Source organism: Mobula birostris, chromosome 7 (assembly GCF_030028105.1).
Source record: "Mobula birostris isolate sMobBir1 chromosome 7, sMobBir1.hap1, whole genome shotgun sequence".
Classification (NCBI taxonomy): domain Eukaryota; kingdom Metazoa; phylum Chordata; class Chondrichthyes; order Myliobatiformes; family Myliobatidae; genus Mobula; species Mobula birostris.
In genome coordinates this window covers 8,171,451-8,193,429 of record NC_092376.1, presented here as the reverse complement: position 1 = coordinate 8,193,429, position 21,979 = coordinate 8,171,451, and the positions used below count along the sequence as shown (strand labels likewise).

At 42.5% G+C, this 21,979-nt stretch overlaps 1 protein-coding gene across 2 annotated transcripts in view; it reads right to left on the bottom strand.

Annotated features, from left to right (window-relative positions):
• uvrag (UV radiation resistance associated gene) overlaps nucleotides 1–21,979 on the bottom strand; it is a 438,674-nt gene that overhangs the window by 37,634 nt on the left and 379,061 nt on the right. Inside the window, exon 14 of one of the 2 annotated variants that reach the window (XM_072262587.1) lies at nucleotides 20,608–20,686. The exons of the other annotated variant lie outside the window; for it this stretch is intronic. Within the exon in view, the coding sequence (XP_072118688.1) occupies nucleotides 20,615–20,686 (72 nt within the window). The 3' untranslated portion in view covers nucleotides 20,608–20,614. Of the gene's footprint in view, nucleotides 1–20,607; nucleotides 20,687–21,979 lie in introns of those variants that run through there. 2 annotated transcript variants of the gene reach the window in all.

Genomic DNA, 21,979 nt, shown 5'->3' with positions numbered 1-21,979 from the left:
TTGGTAAAAGTTATCTGAGAGCTCAAATCTCTTGAGGTGCCCAAACTTTTGCATGGTGCTCCTTTCCTATTTTCACTCTAAAATTGTACAATACAAAAATAATACACTAATCTTGCCTAAAATGTAATGTTTCATGTTGCTTGGATTGATGAGTATTAGCTGTAAGGAGAGGGTGGACCAGTTTGAATTGTTTTCTCTGTAGCATTGGAGGCTGAGCAGCAACCTAGCTGAAGTACCGGGAACAAAGATGGTCTGCTTTCCCAAGATGGAAATGGCAATTAAGACCATAAGACATTGTAACAGAAAAGCCCACAGAGTCTTCTAGTCCATCATAGCTGCTTTATTTTCCTTCTCAACTCATTCTGCTGCTTTCTCCCTGTAACCTTTGACACAATTACTAATCAAGAACTGATAAACCTCCACCAATGATTTAGCTCCAGAGCTGTCTGTTGCAATGAATTCCAGATATTCAACATCTTTTCACGAAAGAAATTCTTTCTCATCACTGTTCTAAAGGGATGTCCTTCTATTCTGAGACTGTCCCCTCCGGTCCTAGACTCTCCCACTAATGGAAACAACCTCCCTATGGCACATGATCTAGGCCTTTCGAAATTCAACAGGTGTCAATAAGATCCGTCATCATTCTTCTAAACCATAGTGAGTACAAGGCTCTGAGCCATCAAACGGTTCTCATACACTTTCATTGCCAAGACCATCCACATAAATCTTGTTTGGACCCATCTCTAATGCCAGCACGTCTCTGGATATGGGGCCAAAACTACTCACAGTGCAGACTGACCAATGCCTTACAAAGCAACTGGATCATGTCCTTGCTTTTATATTCTAGTCTTCTCAAAATGCTAGCGGGCATAGCTTTTAAGGTGAGAGGGGGAAGCTTAAAGGCAATTTGAAAGGCAAACTTCTATTGAAAACAGAGTGGTAGGTACCTGGAACACACTCCCACAGGAGCAGATGCGAAGGCAGAGTTTAAGAAACCTTCAGACAAGACACATAAACAGGCATGGAACAGAGGCTTATGGACCATATGCCAGGAAATGGATCAGTTAAAGTAATAAAATTAAAGCACAGAAACACACCCTTTCAGCTTATCTAGTCCATGCCAAACTATTAATCTACCCAGTCTCATCGACCTGCATCTGGACTATGGCCCTTCATATACCCCCACCCCCATCCATGTTCCTATCCAAATTTCTCTTAAATGTTGAAATCAAAACCACATCCACCACTTGTGCTGGCAGCTCGTTCTGCACTCTCACCACCCTGAGTGACGAAGTCCCCCTCATGTTCCCCTTAAACATTTCACCTTTCACCAATGACCTCTAGTTCTAGTCTCACCCAAACTCAATGGAAATAGTCTGCAAACACGAGGAAATCCGCAGACGCTGGAATTTCAAGCAACACACATAAAAGTTGCTGGTGAACGCAGCAGGCCAGACAGCATCTCTAGGAAGAGGTACAGTCGACGTTTCGGGCCGAGACCCTTCATCAGGAAATAGTTTGCTTGCATTTACCCTATCTATACCCCTCATAAATTCGTATACTTCTATAAAATCTCCCCTCATTCCCCTACACTCCAGGGAATAATGTCCTAACCTATTCAAACTTTTTCTAGAAGTCAGGTCTTCACATCCCAGAATTCACAGCACCTCTCTGCGTTAACCTCCAGTCCATTACACAATTCATTTCCCTTGCCATTGGGGTGTTGCTAATAGAAGATTCAAGATAGTTTAATGTCATTTCCAGTACACAAGTGTAAAAGAGAACAAAATAATTGTTACTCTGGATCTGATGGATGGGTGGAGTTAGTGGGTGGAGGTGCTAATCAGCCTGATTGGGCAAAGTAGCTGTTTATGAGTCTGGTGGTCCTGGTATGGATGCCATGTAGCCTCCTCCCTGATGGGAGTGGGACAAACAGTTCATGAGCAGGGTGGGTGGGACCCTTCATGATGTTACTGGCACCTTTCTGTATGTATGTCTTTGATTGCAGGTAGGCTGGTGCCGGCAGTTTTGGATACCCATTATTGACCCTTCCTGTCTGCCACTACCATGCAGTGATACAGCTTTTAGAATGCAGTTTACTGCGCATCTGTAGAAGGATGTGAGTATAGATGTGCAAAGTCCAGTTCTCTTCAACCTGTGTAGAATGTGTTCTGAGACCATGAAAGGTTGTGCAAGGTGTCCACTCTTGGAAGTTTGAAACTGCTCGGCATTTCCACTGCTGTGCTGTGTAAAAGGGGGTGTGAGTGGTGTGGGTTCTCCTGAAGTCAATAACCTTTGTCTTCAATAGTTTTCTCCAGTAATATACTCAAAGATAATTGCTCTGCTCCACCACTGCAAGGTCAAAACCCTGGAGTTCCCCACTTCATGTTGGGAAGTAGAAGGCAGCAACCAGCACACAGCAGACAGAATAGGCAATAAATATATCCATGCTCAGCAAGTTCCATGATAAATCACCTTTCAGGCCATTGCAAACTACTTGAGCACAGTGTCTATTTAATCTACAACTTATTTTTGGCAGAGCTCCTGAATTTAGTTACAGGGTCAGTTAAGAGCTGGCAGGGTTACTCACAAAGGAATGATTTGTTGCATCTAATTTTCTGAATAGATTTTACACCAGAATCTGCTCTAGGAATTCACTCTTCACATCAGCATTGGGATGCACTGTTAGCAGTCCCTCCCCACCAATGAGCACATTTACAAGGAGCACTGCCATAAGAAAGCAGCATCCATCATCAAGGACCCCAACCATCCAGCCCATGCTCTCTTCTTGCTACTACCCATTAGGAAGGAGGTGCAGGAGCCTTAGGTTCCACAGCACCAGGTTCTGGAACAGTTATTACCCTACAACCATCAGGCTCCTGAATCATTGTGGGTAACTTCTCTCACCTTTACTATGAACTGATTCTACAACCTGCAGACTATCTTTGAAGAATTCAACAATTAAGTTCTCAGTATTATTTACTTTTTACTTGCACATTTTGTCTTTTTTTTCACATTGGTTGTAAGTCATTCTTTACTTATGTACAGTTTTTCAAAAGTTCCATTGTATTTCTTTATGTCCTGTAAAGGCCTGAAAAAATGAATCTCAAGGTAGCATATGATAACATATACACAGAACAAAAGAGCACAGTACGGTCCCTTCGGTCCACAATGTTGTACAAACTGTTTAACTTACTCCAAGATCAATCTAAACCTTCCCTGCCACATAGCCAAATTTTGTGAGATACAGTTCCTGAGACGACATTGGATTGTGCATAATTGGAGGTCCAATAAAAAGAAGTTATGTTTAAGTAGAGCGGCCATTGTGAGAGTGGGTCAGTGTTAGATTGGGAGTTGAGGCTTTGGCTCATCGAGGCTTCAGAGAAGGGAGGCATAGGCTGTAGGTAGATTTTTTTGGTTATTTATTATTCCTTTCCTTTTTATTGCACATGGTAGAGCAGTGGGGATGCTAGGCAGGACAGTGGAATGCTCCTCTTGCAGGAGGTGGGAAGGCAGGGAGACATCCAGTATCCCCGGCGACTATTCCTGCAAGAAGTACATTCAGCTGCAGCTTCTAACGGACCATGTTAAGGTGTTGGGAGCTAGAGCTGGATGAACTCTGGATCTCTTGAGAGGCTGAGGAGTTGATAAACAGGACATGCAGGGAGATAATTACCCCCAAGATGCAGGACACAGATAACTGGGCGACCATAAGGAGGGGGAAAGAGGATAGGGTGCCAATGCAGAGCATCTCTGTGGCTGTTCCCTTCAACAAGTAAACTGTTCTGGATACTGTTGGGGGGATGGCCCAGTACAGGAAAGCCACAGTGGTCAGATCTCTGGTACTGAATATGGCTTTGTGGCTCAGATGGGAAGGGGCGAGAAGAGGTGAGATATAGTGACAAGAGGGTTCTTCAGTTAAGGGAACAGAAAAGGGGTTCTGTGGACAAGAACGAGATCCCTGGATGGTAATGTTGCCTGCCAGATGGCAGGTTCAAGGACATCTTGGATCGAGTCTACAGCATTCTTAAGTGGGAGGGTGAGCAGCCAGAGGTCATGTGTGTAGGAGGGGTGATGAGGTCCTGTAAAATTAGTTCAGGGAGTTAGGTGCTAAGTTAAAGGACAAGACCTCCAGGATTGCTAGCCATGCCACATGCTAATGAGGCTGGAAATAAGAAATCTTACAGTTTAACATAAGGCTAAGGAGATAGTGCAGGAAGGAGGTCTTCCGATTTTTGTGCCATCGGGCTCTCTTCCAGGGAAGGTTTGCTAGTGCAACATTTCCCAGTTTGGGGAGGGGGGTGGGGGTGGTGGTTAAACTAGATTTGCAGGGGGATGGGAACCAGAGTGCCAGAGCAGATAGTGGAGGGCTTGTGGAGAAACATGTTGCTAAGTCTACAAAGTCACAAATCAAAAGGTCAAACATGGTAGCACTAATGTTCTGAACTGACTATATTTCAATGTAAGGATTATTGTAGGAAAGGCGGATAAGCTTAGGGCATAGATCAGCACGTGGAATTATGATATTATAGCCATTAGTGAGACTTGGTTGCAGGAGGGGCAAGGCAGGCAAGCTCAGTGTTTCAGGGTTCTGCTGTTTTAGATGTATAGCAAGGAGGGATTAAAGGGGGAGGGGTGGGTTTACTAGTCAGGGATAGTCACAGCAGTGCTCAGTCAAGACAGACTGGAGGGATAGCCTAGTGAGACTTTATGGGTAGAACCAAGGAATAAGATAGGTATGACCATGATAATGGGGTTATATTATAGACCACACAACATTTAGAGAGATTGCAGACTGTTGCAAGAAACATAACGTTGTGGTAGTAGGTGATTTTAACTTTCCACATATTGACTGGGTCTCCCATACTGTAAAATAGCTAGATGGGAAAGAGTCTGTCAAATGTGTTTAGGAAAGTTTCCTTAATCAGTACACAGAAGTTCCAATTAGAGTGAGTGCAACTCTAGATCTCCAATTAAGGAATGAGACAAGGCAGGTGACTGATATTTGTGTAGGGGAATGCCTTGCATCTAGTGATCATAATGCCATTCGTTTCAAGGTAATTATGGAAAAGGATAAGTCCTCGGGTTGAGATTCAAAATTGGAGGAAGGCCTATTTTGATGTTATCAGAAAGAATTTGGCAGCTGTGGATTGAGACAGGTTGCTTTCTGGCAAAAGTGTATTTGGTATGTGGGAGGCCTTCAAACATGAAACTTTGAGAGTACAGAGTTTGCATTTTCCTGTCATAACAAAAGGCAAGGATAACAGGTTTAGGGAACCCTGGTTTTCTAGAGGTAAACCAGGTTAAGAAAGAGAAAGTATAGGCAGGAAGGAACAAATGAGATACTTGAGGAGTATAAGAAATCAAGAGAACACTTAAGAAGGAAATCAAGAGGGCTAAAAGAAGGCATGAGGTTGCTGAGCAGACATAGAGACATAGAAATCTACAGAACATTAGAGGCTGTTTGGTCCACAATGTTGTGCCGACCATGTAACCTACTCTAGCAACTGCCTAGAATTTTCCTACTGCATAGCCCTCTATTTTTCTCATTTCCATGTACCTATCTAAGAGTCTCTAAAAAGACCCCATTATATCCGCCTCTACCACCTTCACTGGCAGTGCATTCCATGCATCCACCACTCTCTGTGTGAAAAGTGGAGGAAAATCTCAAGGGCTTCTACAGATATATTAAGAGACAAAGGATAACAAGGGACCACATTGGCAAATTATCTACATGGACTTTAGCAAGGCTTTTGATAAGGTCCCACAAAGGAGGTTGGTCAAGAAGGTTCAGTTGCTTGGCATTTGAGATGGGATAGTACATTGGATTAGATGTTGGCTTAGGGGGAGAAGTCAGAGTGGTTGCCTCTGACTGGAGGTCTGTGACTAGTGTCGTGCTACAGGGATTGGTGCTATATCAATGTTCTGGATGATAATGCGGAAAACTGGATCAGCAAATTTGTGGATGACACCAAGACTGGGGGTGCAATGTGCAGTGGGGAAGACAATCAAAGCTTGCAGTGGGATCTGGATCAACTGGAAAGACTGGCTGAAAAAAATGGCAGATGGAATTTACGAAGGGTCTCGGCCCGAAACGTCGACTGTACCTCTTCCTAGAGATGCTGCCCGGCCTGCTGCGTTCACCAGCAAATTTGATGTGTGTTAGATGGAATTTAATGTTACTGTCTATGTGAATATACTCCGACTGCAACAGATGCTGTGACTTTTCATACAGCACTATCTACAAATTTAATGCTAAAAATACTTTTCAAAACCACAAGAAACTCTTTAAAAGTAATTAGAATATGAGCTACTGTTTAGAAACAAGTGATACTGCAATTCCCAATACCTGAGTATCTCCAACATTTTGTATGTGTGACCCAATACCACAATATTTTTGCCTAAATGTAATGAAAAGTGGCACCGTAGTGTCATGGTTGGTGTACCACTAATACAGCCCCAGCAACCTGGGTTCAATCCCTGCAATGTCGCAAGGAGTTTGTACATTCTCCCCATGACCTCCAGGTGCTCTGCTTTCTTCCATGTTCCAAAGATGTGCCAGGTTAAGGTTACTAAGTTTTGGGTATGCTGTGTTGGCCCTGGAAGACTGGCAACACTCGCGGGTTACCACAGCCACATGTTTGGATTACATTGTTTGTTACCACACACAACACATTTCACTGTATGTTTCAATGCACATGTGACAAGTAAAGCTAAACTTAAATGGTCATAAGTGTGACCTTTGTTGCACTGTACAAACTGAAGTAGAAGATGAGAGGTGCACATTGTAGTAAGTCCAAATTCTTTTCCAGGCCTCGATTTGCATTTGTGGTAGCTTGTTTTAATTTTAAATTTCAATTACTCAATTTAATTTCCCTTTCTGCCAGTATCCATGTGTGCTCTTCCTCCCCCTCCAATATCCAACTCCATATTGTCAGTTCTTAACTAAAACAAAGCTGATGATTGATGTTGAAAGTTTAAAGCAGACTCATCCTTTATGTGCTCTTCAGCCTGACCCTGACTTTGGTGGGCAATCATCACTCCTCCAGAACACGACAGTTCCTTGATTTGCCGTTAAAGGAGCAGAAATCCCAGTGGACTAGTAAGGTGATGAATTACTTTTGTACAACCATAGGCTGCATGGCACATCAAAAAAAAAATTGTGAAGGAATAGATGAAGTACATCTAGTGACAGTTAACTTAAAAATAGCAGAGCTCTGGTGCTTTGATAATACTATGATGTAGTGCAAATTAATTGTATTCCGCTCAAGGTTGCAAAGTTGAAGTTGGGAGAGGTTGGTGGAATTTTGTTTCCTATAATTAACCCCCTGCCCTTCTTTCTGCTGCTCTATGGAGTTGTGGGAAGGGTAGATTATCATATTTCAACACTCTCATGCTCATATCTAATTTTCCCCCCTTCTGGTCCCAAAACCTCTCAAGTCCCTGCAGCTCACTTCTCATGGACCCTTGACTTTCACTGTCACCTGGATGTGCTTCAGGCTGTAAGACCTTGCATTGTCTGACCTGTGGCAATCATGGAGACAACAGGTACACCATCCAAATGAAAAGAGGACCTGCAGTTGACTACTCAGTAAGAGACAAAGAAGATACTTTCATTACTGAGATCCTGTTTCTAATAATGATTGACAGATTCACATGCAAGGACTTTTGACAACTCATGTTCTCAGTATTATTTTTTGAAATTTGCATAATTTGTCTTCTTTTGCAGAGTGGTTATTTGCCAGTCTTTGTTTATGCATATTATTTGTAATTCTACTGTATTTCTTTATTTTCCTGTATATACCTAGAAATAAATGAATCTCAAGGTAATCCTGAAGAAGGGTCTCAGCCTAAAATGTTGACTGTTTATTCCTTTCCATTGATGCTACCTGACCTGCTGAGATCCTCCAGTATCTTGTGCGTGAATTTCAAGATAGTATATGGTAACATACAGTGCATATAAAAAGTATTCCCCAACTTGGAAGTTTTCTTGTTTTATTGTTTAACAACATTTGATCACAGTGACTTAATATGGCTTTTTTTTTTGACACTAATCAACAAAAAACTCTTTCGCGTCAAAGTGAAAACCGATCTCTACAGTGATCTAAATTAATTACAAATATAACACACAAAATAATTGATTGCTTAAGTATTCACCCCTTCAAGTCAGTATTTAGTAGATGCACCTATGGCAGCAATTACAGCCTGGAGTCTGTGTGGATCGGTCTCTATCAGCTTTGCATATCTGGACACTGCAATTTTTCCCCATTCTTCTTTACAAAACTGTTCAAGCTCTGTTAAATTGCATGGGGATTTTGAGTGAACAACTCTTTTCAAGTTCATCCACAAATTCTCAATTGGATTGAGGTGTGGACTCTGACTTGGCCACTCCAGGACATTAACTTTGTTGTTTTTAAGCCATTTCTGTGTAGCTTTGGCTTTATGCTTGGGTTCGTTGTCTTGCTGGAAAACAAACCTTCTCCCAAGTTGCAGTTCTCTTGCAGACTGCATCAGGTTTTCCTCCAGGATTTCCCTGTATTTTGCTGCATTCATTTTACCCTATACTTCATAAGCTCTCCAGGGCCTGCTGCAGTGAAGCATCCTCACAGCATGATGCAGCCGCACCATGCTTCATGGTAGGTATGGTGTGTTTCTGATGATGTGTGGCGTTTGGCTTACACCAAAAATAGTGTTTAGTCTGATAGCCAAAAAGCTCAATTTTAAATTCATCAGACCATAGAACCTTCTTCCAGCTGACTTCAGAGTCTCCCACATGCCTTACCTGAGTTTTTTTCAACAGTGCCTTTCTCTTTGCCACTCTCACATAAAGCTGCAACTGGTGAAGCACCTGGGCAGCAGTTGTGTGTGCAGTCTCTCCCATCACAACCACTGAAGCTTGTAACTCCTCCAGGTTGCAACAGGTCTCTTGATGGCCTCCCTCACTCGTCCCCTTCTTGCACAGTGACTCAGTTTTTGAGGACGGCCTGCTCCAGGCAGATTTACAGCTGTGCCATATTCTTTCCATTTCTTGATGATTGAATTAACTGTACTCCTAGGGATATTTGGTGACTTGGAAATTTTGTATCCATTCTCTGTTTATTGTGGTTTTCAATAACCTTTTTGCAGAGTTGCTTGGAGTGTCCTTTTGTCTTTATTGTGTAGTTTTTGCCAGGATACTGACTCACCAGCAGGTGAACCTTCCAGATACAGGTGTATTTTTACTACAATCAATTGAAATATCTTGACTGCACATGGTGATTTCCATTTAACTATTTTTGTGAATAGTTTTTATTGGCATTGTATATATACTTTGATAATGAATTTACTTCTGTCTCCTTTGTCTAATAATGAATGGAACATAAGGAGAGACCCAATTGTGGCAAGTACTTAACCAACCCAGGACCCTGCATACAATCTCAAACTTAATGCACTGTTCTATTCCAGTATCATCACACAGTGTACATGTGTGGGCACTTTAAAATTCAATTCAGTTTTAATTACCATTCAACCATACATGAACGCCCATGAATACAGCCAAATGAGAAAGCATTACTCCGAGGAGGACCAAGGTGCAAATCACAGTACCAACAGTCACACACAGCACATACAAGGTTGCAATCTGCAATCAATCACAATGTAGCTTGTCTTCTGCCGAGCAAACACTGGGTGGGGGCAGCACTTACTCCAGACTGGACGTCGCACCACACCATCCCTGTTGGAGAGCACTGGCTTTGATGCCTCTCTCCTAGCGGTTGTAAACAGGTGACACTGTGGCTTGAGGCCTAGTCCTTACTATGACAGAAGCCATGCAGCTCCCTCACCGTCCATCCCTACTGCCCGCCAATAAATCAGTGAATGCCTCTGTGTATGTATATGCGTGTGCATGTGTGTCTGTATTGCATTGCATTACTGTAAATGGGTGCTTGGTGGTTGGTGCAGAGTCCACTAAGCCAAATGCTTCTATTTTATTGCATCTATTTTATTTCATTTCTTATCATCGGAGCTACGCAATAACAATGTTAAAGGCCGGACAGCACTAAATGATGAGGTCCCCATCAGGAGAGCCTGCAGGTGCTGCCTTAGTCCTTAGTTTCCAGTGTCTGAGCCAATGCAATGTTAGCATTCATTTCAAGAGGTCTAGAATACAAGAGCAAGGATGTGATGCTGAGGCTTTATGAGGCACTGGTGAGGACTCACCTTGAGTAATGTGAACAGTTTTGGGTGCCTCATTTTGGAAAAGATGTGCTGGCATTGGAGAGGGTCCAGAGGAGGTTCACAATGATTCTGGAAATGAAAAGGTTATCATACGAGGAACATTTGATGGCTCTGGTCTGTACTCGCTGGCATTTAGAAGGATGAGGGAAGATCTCATTGAAACCTTTCAAATGTTGAAAGGCCTACATAGAATAGATGTGGAAAGGATGTTTCCCATGGTGGGGGAGTCTAGGGCAAGAGGGTTGAGGGGCTAGGCCTCAGGACTGAGAGAGAGTCTAGGCCTCAGGATTGAGGAGCGCCCATTTAAAACAGAGATGCAGAGAAATTTCTTTAACAAGAAGGTGTTGAATTTGTGGAATTTGTTTCCACAGGCAGCTGTGGAGGTTAGGTTGGTGGGTGTACTTAGGCAGAGATTGATAAGTTCTTGATTGGACACGGCAACAAAGGTTATGGGAAGAAGGCCGGGGAATGGGGTTGAGGAGGGGAGAAAAGGATCAGCCATGACTGAATGGTGGAGAAGACTGGATGGGCTATATTCTATTCCTAAATCTTATTGTCTTATGGTCTAACTCAGTGGGAATTGGAGCACCTCAAAAAATGGCCACAGAGGAGAGGCCTGCAGAATAGTAACACGGGGTGGCACAGTAGTGTAACAATTAGCATAATGCCATTACAGTGCCATTGACCCCGGGTTCAATTCCTGCCACTGGCTTTAAAGAGTTTATACATTCTCCCTGTGGCTGACTAGGGTTCCTATGGTGTTCCAGTCTTCTCTCACATTCCAGTGACGAACAGGTGAGTTGGTTTATTGACCAACTCAATGGTAGAATTGGGTGACACCGGCTCTTTGGGCCAGAGGGCCTATTCCATGCTGGATCTTATAAAGATTAGCTTTATTTGTCACACATACATCAAAACATTGAAACATACAGTGAAACGTGTCATATTGCTTGATACTGGGGGCAACCCATAAGTGTTGTCATGCTTCCAGTGCCAAAATAACATGCCCACAACATAATATATAATAAAAACCTCTAAGTAATAAAGCCATAAAGTAATAAAAATAATAACATTGGCAGCTATGTCCCTGCAAAAGACCAGCATGACTACAGGCATTCCATGAGAGGCGAGCCTGGCTCTGGGTAGTTTTGAGTAAATCCTGCTTGACGACATACCCTTGAAAGCCTCTGGGATGTCTAATCCCATATGATGTGCTGTATAATGACACTCAGAGGCCATGTTATTAGATACAGGCGATACCTAATGAAATGGCCATTGAGTGTACGTTCATAACCTTCTGGTGCTGTAGCCCACTTCAAGATTTGATGTGTTGTGTGTTCAGAGATGCTTTCCTGCACACCACCGTTGTAATGTGTGGTTATCTGAGTTACTGTCGCTTTCCTGTCAGGTTGACAGAACTGAATATTCCTGGACTGTTTTGATGTCTTTGTGGTTTGATGTTTTTTTTATTCTGTATTTTTCTCTCGTCTTTTTGCTGTTTGTGTGATCTGTATTTCTTTTTGCGCATTGGGTGTTTGATCTTTTTCTTTGTATGGTTTCCATGGTTTTCTTTGTTTCATGGCTGTCTGCGGGAAGATGAATTGCATACATACTTTGACAATAAATGTAATTTGACGTTGTACCAGACTGGCCATTCTCTTACTAAAAAGGTATTCTGCCCATTGAACTACCGCTCACAGGAATTTTGTTTTATACTTCGCACAATTCTCTGTAAACTCTAAAGACAGTGGTCTGTGAAAATCCCAGGAGATCAGCAGTTTCTGAGATACTCAAACCACCCTGTCTGGCATCAACAATCATTCCATGGTCAAAGTCACTTAGATCACATTTCTTCCCCATTCTGATGTTTGGTCTGAACAACAACTGCATGTTTTTATGCATTGAGTAGCTGCCACGTAATTGGCTGATTAGATATTGGCATTAACGAGCAGGTGTAAAGTGTACCTAATAAAGTGGCCACTGAATATATATACTACTGCCATTGTTGCGAAGGCCTAAGTTAAAATCATTTACTGAAAAAAAAAATCAAACGGAGGATCAAATAGCCATGCACAACTGACTGATCATTTGAGGATTAGCTCCTTGAGTGCTTTAGTGCTGTCAGCTGTCCATTGCTAGTTGCCAAGCATGGTGCTACCCTTTCACAAGGAAAATTTGAGTTCAGTTTGGAAATTATAAATTACATGCAAAAGAATACAACTAAAAAGTCATTATAATTAACAGAAATATTTCCCACCCCCAGCCAAGCAGAGTACCAATATTTGTAACTGAGCAACAAATTTAAAAAATAATTCATTTTTCAATCCACAATATACTGAATTATGAAGGGGTAGCACGATATTGTAATTGCTTGTGCAATCGCTTTACGGCACCAGCAATCACTGATCAGGTTTCGATTCCCGCTGCTGCCTGTAAGGATTTTGTGCATTCTCCCCGTGACTGCATGAGCTTCCTCTGGGTGCTCCAGCTTCACCCCACATCCCAAAGATGCATAGGTTAGGGTTAGTAAGCTGCGGGCGTGTTACGTTGGTGCCAGAAGTGTGGCCCCAGCATGATCCTTGCTGATATTTTTTTATGTAAATAACCCATTTCACTGTATGTTTCAATGTCCATGTGATAAATAAAGCTATTTTTTAAACAAAATCTTAAATGGCAAAATGAAATAAGGCAAAAAACAAAAACATTTATGATTTTGCACAGAGCTCGAATAAATTGATTTGATTTTTTAACACACACACCCAGACATCCAGTGGCCATTTTATTAGATGTACCTGTACATCTGCTCATAAATGCAAATATCTAATCAGCCAATCCTGTGACAGCAACTTAATGCAAAGAAACATGCAGACATAGTCAAGAAGTTCAGTTCTTGTTCAAACCCAAATATCAGAATGGGGAAGAAATGTGATATAAGTGACTTTGACCGTGAAATGATTGTTGGATACCCAGATGGGGTGGTCTAAGTATCTCAGAAACTACTGATCTTCTAGGATTTTCATGCACAAAACTCTCTAGACTTTACAGAGAATGGTGCAAAAAACAAAAACAAAAAAATTGAGCAGCAGTTTCTGTGCATGAAAATGTCTTGTTAATGAAAGAAGTCACAGGAGGATAGCCAGACTGGTTCAAGCAGACAGGATGACGACAAATAACTCATATAACTATGTGTTTCAACAATCGTGTGCAGAAGAGCATCTTTGAACGCACAACACATTGAACCTTGAACTGGATGGGCTGCAGCAGCAGAAGACCCCCAGCCCAAGTTCCGTTCCTATGCCTAATAAAGTGGCCATTGAGGTGCACAGAAAATTGGTCCTTGGCTTTATGCAGTCTTGTTAACTGGAAATGATAAGAATGCTTGTTCACTTATCTGGAGCACTTAGTCCATCAAGGTATGAAAATTAAAGGATTTAATAATCTTTGGAATGGATATAACACTTCTACTTATGGAAAGTACACCTGCATAGAAACGTGCCAAAATGCTTCATGCAATGAATTATCCTCAAGATTGTCTTGAGTATTGGGGAAAAATGTCTTTTGCCATCAATAAGTTGCTAGGAGATGAGTGACTAATTTTTTTGTTGACAGAGTTAACTAAGGCAGGTATATGGCCATGACAACCTGGAGAAATTCATGATCATAGAATCTTTAACAGCCATCTACTCAAAAAATAGCAAACTGGACCCCACCCACAGAGTGATGCTTTCATAAATGCTGAAAGCCGTTCATTTTAAATCCTAAAACCTACACAACATTGTTTCTTTAAAACATGAAAAACATTAGGTAAAGGGAAACAGTAGATTCTGGAAATCTGAAACAAATTCAAGATTCAAGATTATCTTCTTGGAAGAGAAGATGGCGACGCGACGCAGCGCGCAGCGGCCACTCCGGAATGAATATCCTGTTATTTGTTAAGTAGGGGCCGTGCACAATCCTGATTTGATGGAGATGGATGTGAGAAGCACGGAGGAACATCTGGTGAAACTTCTGAAATGCCTGTTTCGCTGCCGCTGCTACTGTGTGATCCGAAATCTCCGGAGGGGAGGGCCCCGAGTCCTTGGCTTTGCCTGTTGCTTGGCGGCCGGGGCGAAGCGCTCAGCAGAGATGGTGTACAGTATTCGGTGTCAGAGGGCTGGTCGGAGGCCCCAAGTTTTCGGATGGACTCAGAGTCGGCTGTGGTCGGGTGCTTCCAGGGTGCTGCATCAGCAAGTTTGCGGCGCTGGAGGTTCATGGCAGGGAGAGTTTTCTTCCTTCTACCGTCTGTGTGAGATGATGGGGCTATCGGGACTTTGACACTTTTTTTTAACCGTGCCCATGGTCTGTTCTTTATCAAATTACAGTATTGCTTTGCACTGTTGTAACTATATGTTATAATTATGTGGTTTTTGTCAGTTTTAATCTTGGTCTGTCTTGTGTTTCTGTGATATCATACTGGAGGAACATTGTATCATTTCTTAATGCATGCATTTCTAAATGACAATAAACGAGGACTGAGTGTCCTCATAATCTAATCTAAAAAAAAGATTGCTTAATGTCATTTCCAGTACACAAGTCGAAATGAGAACAAAATAATTGTTACTCTGGATATGATTCAGCACAATAAAACAATAAGATAAGGAACACAATAATAATAAAAACACAATAAATAAAAACATGTAAGATAGCTTATATAGATTGATTGTATATCCATAAAGTGGTGGTTGGGAGAATGGGAAGGGAGAGGGGAGGGAGCAGGAAGCACCAGAGAGTCATTTTGTAATGATCAATAAACCAATTGTTTGGAATCAAATGATCTTGCTTGTGTAGCCCCCCTGGCCACCCTCAGGGTCGCTTGGCTTGCTGTCGTCTATGGAAACAGCCCTTGGCCCCGCCAAACCGGGTAATAAGTTTGTGTGGATGCTGTGTGATGTACCCCACCTCGCCCAAATTACAGACAATACACCAGATACGATTAAATGATTTACAGTTTATAGATATTACTGCAACCATATAATTAATAGAGAATAAAATATAAAAGGAAAATAAAAGGCGCCACACTTATCAAAGTTCAATCACTTTGTGCACAAACAGTTGGAGCTCAGGACCCTTCTTCTTCACCCTGCGACCCCTCGGACCACCTCAACCGGCCACCTGGGACCAACAATGGTGGTCGACCAGACGCTCCACACGAGTCCGTCTCCGTCTCCTCTCCTCACCGAACGCCCTCCTCAGGTTCCGACCCCATCAGCGGACTCACAGCACCTGGTCCATCCTCTGTCTCTCTCTCCCGCCTTCTCCCCCCAAAACCCCGCGCATACAATCTCTTACAGACACCCTACAGGCATAACAACTAACCCAATTGGTTCACTTGTCCTCTTATCAGTAGATAATCCAAAACAAACTGCCAGCGCAAGAACTTTCTCAGCGTTTAACATAACAAAGAAGCATTCCCAAGTATAACATAACAAAGAAGCCATTTTAATTAGCCTACACAGTAACATAAAAGACGAAACCCCCTTACACTTGGTATCTCAGGGCTGGGTCTGTCTGTACCTGTGCCACCCCAGTCCCTTGCACAGCTTTTCTGCCACCTGTCCCACACTCCTCCCACGGTGCTCTACCCTCGCCATTCCCAAACTTGCTCCCTGCTCCACGTTGACAAATAGCACTGTGCAAAAGTACCTAGCTCTATATATAACTAGGGTGCCTAAGATTTTGCACAGTACTGTAGATAGTACCGCCAAGAGTTCTACATGCAAATAACAGCATTAATGCAGTTCAACACTGTTACATCAAAGTTGCACTGCAGGGCCAACTATTCAAAACCATCTCAGCCAATACCCTCTCCATCAAAGTTCAAAGTAAATTTATTATCAACGTATGTATATGTTACTATATCTTACATTGAGATTTTTTTTGAGGGCATTTACAGGAAAATAAAGAAATACAAAGGAATTTATGTAAAAAAAACTACACATAAACAAAGACTGACAAACTACCAATGTGCCAAAGAAAACTGACAAAGAGTGACCGGGCAACACACACAAAATGCTGGAGGAACTCAGCAGCATCTCTGGAAAGGAATATACATTAGATGTTTCAGGCTGAGACTCTTCATCAGGACTGGAAAGGAAGGTGGGGGGGGAGAATCCCAGAATAAAAAGGTGGGGGAAGGGGAAGGAGTACAAGCTAAAAGGTGATTGGTGAAGCCAGGTGGGTGAGCAGGGGGGATGAAAGGGGAAACTGGGAAGGGATAGATGGTAAAGGTAAAAAGGCTAGAGAATGAGTAGACCATGGGAGAAAGGGAAGGGGGAGCACCAGAGGAAAGTGAAAGGCAGCTGAGAAGAATAGGTTAGAGGCCAGAGTGGGGAATTGAAAAAGAAGGAAGAGGAGAGGGGGAAACGTTACCGGAAGTTGGAGAAATCGATGCTCATGCCATCAGGTTGGAGGCTACCTAGATGACATATGAGATGTTGCTCATATTTGAGAGTGGCCTCATCGTGGTAGAAGAGGAGGCCAATGACTGACATGTCAGAACAGGAATGAGGACAGGAATTCAAATAGTTGGCCACTGGGAAATCTCACTTCTTGCAGATGGAGCAGATGTGCTTGATGAAGCGGTCCCCCAATCTACATCGGGTCTCAATGATGTACAACGGACAGGAGCACCAGATACAGTAGATGACCCCAACAAATCTGCAGGTGAAGTGTTGCTACACCTGGAAGGACTGTTTGGGGCCCTGAATGGTAGTGAGGGAGGAGGTGAATGGGCAGGTGTACCTCTCTGCAGCTTGCAGGGACAAGTGCCAGGAGGGAGGTTAGTGGGGAGGGACAAATAGAGAAGGGAAACACAGGTGGAGCAATCCCTGCAAAAGGAGTAGAGTGTGGGGGGTCAGAATGCAAAGATGTGTTTGATGGTAGGGTTCCATTGATGATGGCAGAAGTTGCAGATAATGATGTGTTGGATGTGGATATTGACAGTGTTCCACCAGCTAAACAGATTAGCCTCAGGCCTTGCCTCACACACCTGCAGCTCAAATAGTCATCCATGTTTTTGTTCATTCTAGACATTGCCGTTCCAATGCAGTTCTATCTGTCCTTCCACTGTCCAACCCTCATAACTGCCATCAAATCTTCTCTCATACTTCTATTCTCCAGGGAATAAAGTCAATCTACAATGTCCTCAAGTCCCAGTAACATCCTTGTGAATTTTCTCCGCACCCTTTAAATCTTAGTGATAACATTCCTGTAGCTAGGTGACCAGAACTGCAAACAATAATTCAGATTCGGGCTCAACCATGTCTTATACAACATCTCAACTCCTGTACTCAGTAGGTTGATATATGAAAGCCAACATGCCAAGAACTCTCTTTATGACCCTATCTATCTGTGCCACCTGTACCTCTGACTACGTCACCAGTCCTAATCGTTCTTTGATTTTGTATCTGATTTCAAGATGCTTTTCAATGCAAGAGTTATTTAAGCAGTGGCTGATTGCTTCACAACAGTGGGGATGTTCTCATAACCACTGCAAGATGAGCATAGTTCCTGTGCACGTCAAAAGGGGTTAATATAGCATCATCAACAAGACTCAAGGTAAAAGTAGAGAAATCTGGTAAAACAAAACCTTAATCACAATTTACATAAAGGTAAAGTTTGTGTTCCAGTATTTTCATTCTGTGTGTGTGGGTTGGTAAAGGGATTTGGTTTGCTGTTGTTGCTTGTATGTTGGCTGCATATCATTCTGCTAAACACAGTGGGCATGCTATGTTGGTACTGGAATGTATAGTGACACTTTGCGGGCTGCCACCAGCATATTCTCAGATTGTGTTGGTTGTTAGCACAAACAACACATTTCACTGTATGTTTCAATGCACACGTGATTAGAAAAATCTGAATCTGAAGCAATACACACATACACACAAAATTCTGGAGAAACTCAGCAGGTCAGGCAGCACCTATGGAAAGGAGTAAACAGTTAACGCTTCGGGCCGAGACATTTTTTCAGGACTGAGAAGCAAGAGGGAAGATGCCAGAATAAAAAGGTGGGCGGAGGGGAAGGGAATGAATCTGAATCTGTCACAATCTCTTGCAGATGTAAAACATGTATATGTGATTAATAAATAGAGGAGCATGGAGGACTATGACCAGTGGTGTACCTCAGGGATCTGTTCTGGGACCCTTACTCTTCATGATTTTTATAAATGACCTGGATGAGGAAGTGGAGGGATGGGTTAGTAAATTTGCTGATGACACAAAGGTTGGGGGTGTTGTGGATAGTGTGGAGGGCTGTCAGAGGTTACAGCAGGACATTGATAGAATGCAAAACTGGGCTGAGAAGTGGCAGATGGAGTTCAACCCAGATAAGTGTGAAGTGGTTCATTTTGGTAGGTTAAATATGATGGCAGAATATAGTATTAATGGTAAGGCTCTTGGCAGTGTGGAGGATAAGAGGGATCTTGGGGTCCGAGTCCATAGAACACTCAAAGCTGCTGCGCTGGTTGATCTGTGGTTAAGAAGGCATACAGTGTATTGGTCTTTATCAATCGTGGAATTGAATTTAGGAGCTGAGAGGTAATGTTGCAGCTATATAGGACCCTGGTCAGACCCCACTTGGAGTACCGTGCTCAGTTCTGGTCGTCCCACTATAGGAAGGATGTGGAAGCCATAGAAAGGGTGCAGAGGAGATTTACAAGGATGTTGTCTGGATTGGGGAGCATGCCTTATGAAAACAAGTTGAGTGAGCTCGGCCTTTTCTCCTTGGGAGCGACAGAGGATGAGAGATGACCTGATAGAGGTGTATAAGATGCTGAAAGGCATTGATCATGTGGATAGTCAGAGGCTTTTTCCCAAGGCTGAAATGGTTGCCACAAGAGGACACAGGCTTAAGGTGCTGGGGAGTAGTTATAGAGGAGATGTGTGGGGTAAGTTTTTTACACAGAGAGTGGTGAGTGCGTGGAATGGGCAGCCGGCAACGGTGGTGATGGCGGATACGATAGGGTCTTTTAAGAGACCTTTGGATAGGTACATGGAGCTTAGAAAAATATGGGGTAGCCTAGTAATTTCTAAAGTAGGGACATGCTCGGCACAACTTTGTGGGCTGAAGGCTCGTATTATGCTGTAGGTTTTCCATGTTTCTATAAATATAATGCAATCTAAATCAAGTAAGTACAAATTATAAGACTATAAGATATAGGAGCAGAATTCAGCCATTGAGTTAGCTCCACCATTCCATCATGGCTAATATATTATCACTCTCAAATCCAATCAATTATCATTCAAACTGCAGATGGGTACAGTCAAAAGAGACAGCGTTCCTCTGGGACAAATTTCATAACATACGTTCAAAATAGTGAGAAAAAGAAACAAGTATCATTATGCAAGAAAACGCGTATGTAGTCCAAGACCCTGAATGACATTCTCTTGCTTTCGCTCCATAATCTTTGACTAATCATGAACCTACCAACCTCTGCTTTAAATATACCCAATGACTTGGCTTCCACAGCCATTTGTGACAACGAATTCCACAGATTCATCATCATCTAGCTAAAGAAATTCCTCCTCATCTCTGTTCTAAAGGGATGTCCTTCTATTCTGAGGCTGTACTAAATCTAATAAATCTAAATCTAATATAATCATTGCCAAGAATTAATTTCTATATAATGGCCTATAACTAACTTACAAAACACATTAATATTATTCAATACTTGAGACCTTTGTCCTTTAGGTGAACTTCTCTGGTTAAATTCACCCGAGGTAGGGCTGTGTAAAGTTTGCCCCCAGTTAACAGTGCACGGCAATGAGGTAATTTTAAAGCTGAGATTTGCAGCTTTTACGGAAGGATTCGGTGATGGGAACGCGTATATCAGCTCACCAACGCAAGCAGCTTCAAAAAACAGCAATGAGGTGGGAAACAAAAAGCAGTGAAAAGTAATACTTCCACAGGACAGGGATGATACAAGTCCATTCAATACCATGGTTTTGTCTCCATGAATAAACAGCATCAACGCATTCATTTCACAATTGAAGAAAGAAATCATAAAAAACTCCAAGATTACGATAGTATTTCACATCATTTCAAAGAGTGGCTTAAGGTTTTTAAGATTTACTTTAGGGCAAAATGGGGAGGAAGTTGGTTTAATTCCTATCGCTGGGGGAGTGACTAGTTTCATAAAAGGGAAGACTGTGCAGACGTTATTTTAAATTACTAAGGACTTTATTTTATTGAATCCAGCGTGCACAAATATAAAAATCAGTCGACAAGATGACAAAGAATGCTGAACACCAAAAAGAGTACAATTAGCGGTGATTGCATTCCCTCCGAACAAAGAGATGAGAAGTGAGCAATGGCTCGAAAATTTCTCCCACACAAGAAGAGGGGTGGAGTGTTGGACGCCATTCAAAACATGATAGAACAAACAACTGCCTGGATTAGAAGCTTTGTTCGGACCCTGGCTCTGAATAGTGACATCTGTGGTATATAAAGAGCAATATGTAAGCCATATTCAGATAAAACCAACAAACATATGTGTCTATTTTTACACACACGCATCCAAATTGGGCAACCTTGTAATTTCAATCATTCTTTTACAAACTTAGACTTTCTAAATGCCACCTACCTTGACGACATTTCATCGTCTCATTCTTATCAATCTACCTTCAACTGTAAGGGGTCTCAGAAGAGATGGCAGAGGGTGGGGGGGGGGGGTTGAAGAAATGGTGGATGGAGCAAGCAAGTTATGTTTGACCCACAGGGACATTTGGAAAAGCTTGCTACTCCATGATCTTTGCTTGGAATCTCTCAAATTCAACAAATTCAAAGAAAAAGATAAAGACAGAGATTAGTCAAAGTACATTTATTATCAAAGTATGTATAATTTATCCAATCTTGAGATTAGTCTTCTCACAGGCAGCCACAAAACAAAGAAATCCAATATAACCCTTTGAAAACAAATAAGAATGTCGAACACCCAACATGCAGAGAAAAAGAAAAGGAAAAAAACGCAAACAATAAAAATAAGCAAATAGCATTCAGAACTGGTTCACAAAAGTGAGTTCACACTATGATAGTTGCAGGTCACAGCCACAGTTTGGTGCAGAGCTCAGTAAACTTTGTGGAGTAACAAGTAAACCTCATGAAGCAGTGATGTGAACTGGCCTGAACAATCTAGCTCAGCGCTTAAATTGTCCAGAACTTACTCTCAGACCTGGAACCAGCCACTTCGATACATTCTAGGGCCAGTGCCCCACCACCTCAATTTGCCTGTACCCAACTTTTCTCAATCAGTTCAGCACTTAAGTCAATCAAACCTCAGGTCTTTCCTCGCTCTCAGGCCCAGGCCTGTGCCTGGGACCCGCCAGCTGGACGCGTCACCTCTGTACACCTCAGTTCTGCCAAATCAAATTGCCTCCAAATTCACTCCAGGATTGGCCAAACATTGGCTTGTTCCCCGCTCTCCGAGCCGGACTCCATTGCCTTGATTCAGCCTTTACACACCACGGTGAAACCACCCTGCACCTTCAAGACTTCAGTTCCCAAGGCAAGAATGCCAGGTCGTATAGGCGGCTTGAAAGCTCAACTCCAATGAGGTAGTTACAGTCTGTTGCTTGCAGTGATTAGTTTTATTTGTTACACATATATCAAAATATATAGTGAAATGCATTGTTTGTGTCAAATCAAATCAGCAAGGATTGTGCTGTGGGTAGCCATAGATGCTGCCACACTTCAGGTGCCAATATAGCATGCCCACAATTCACTAACCCT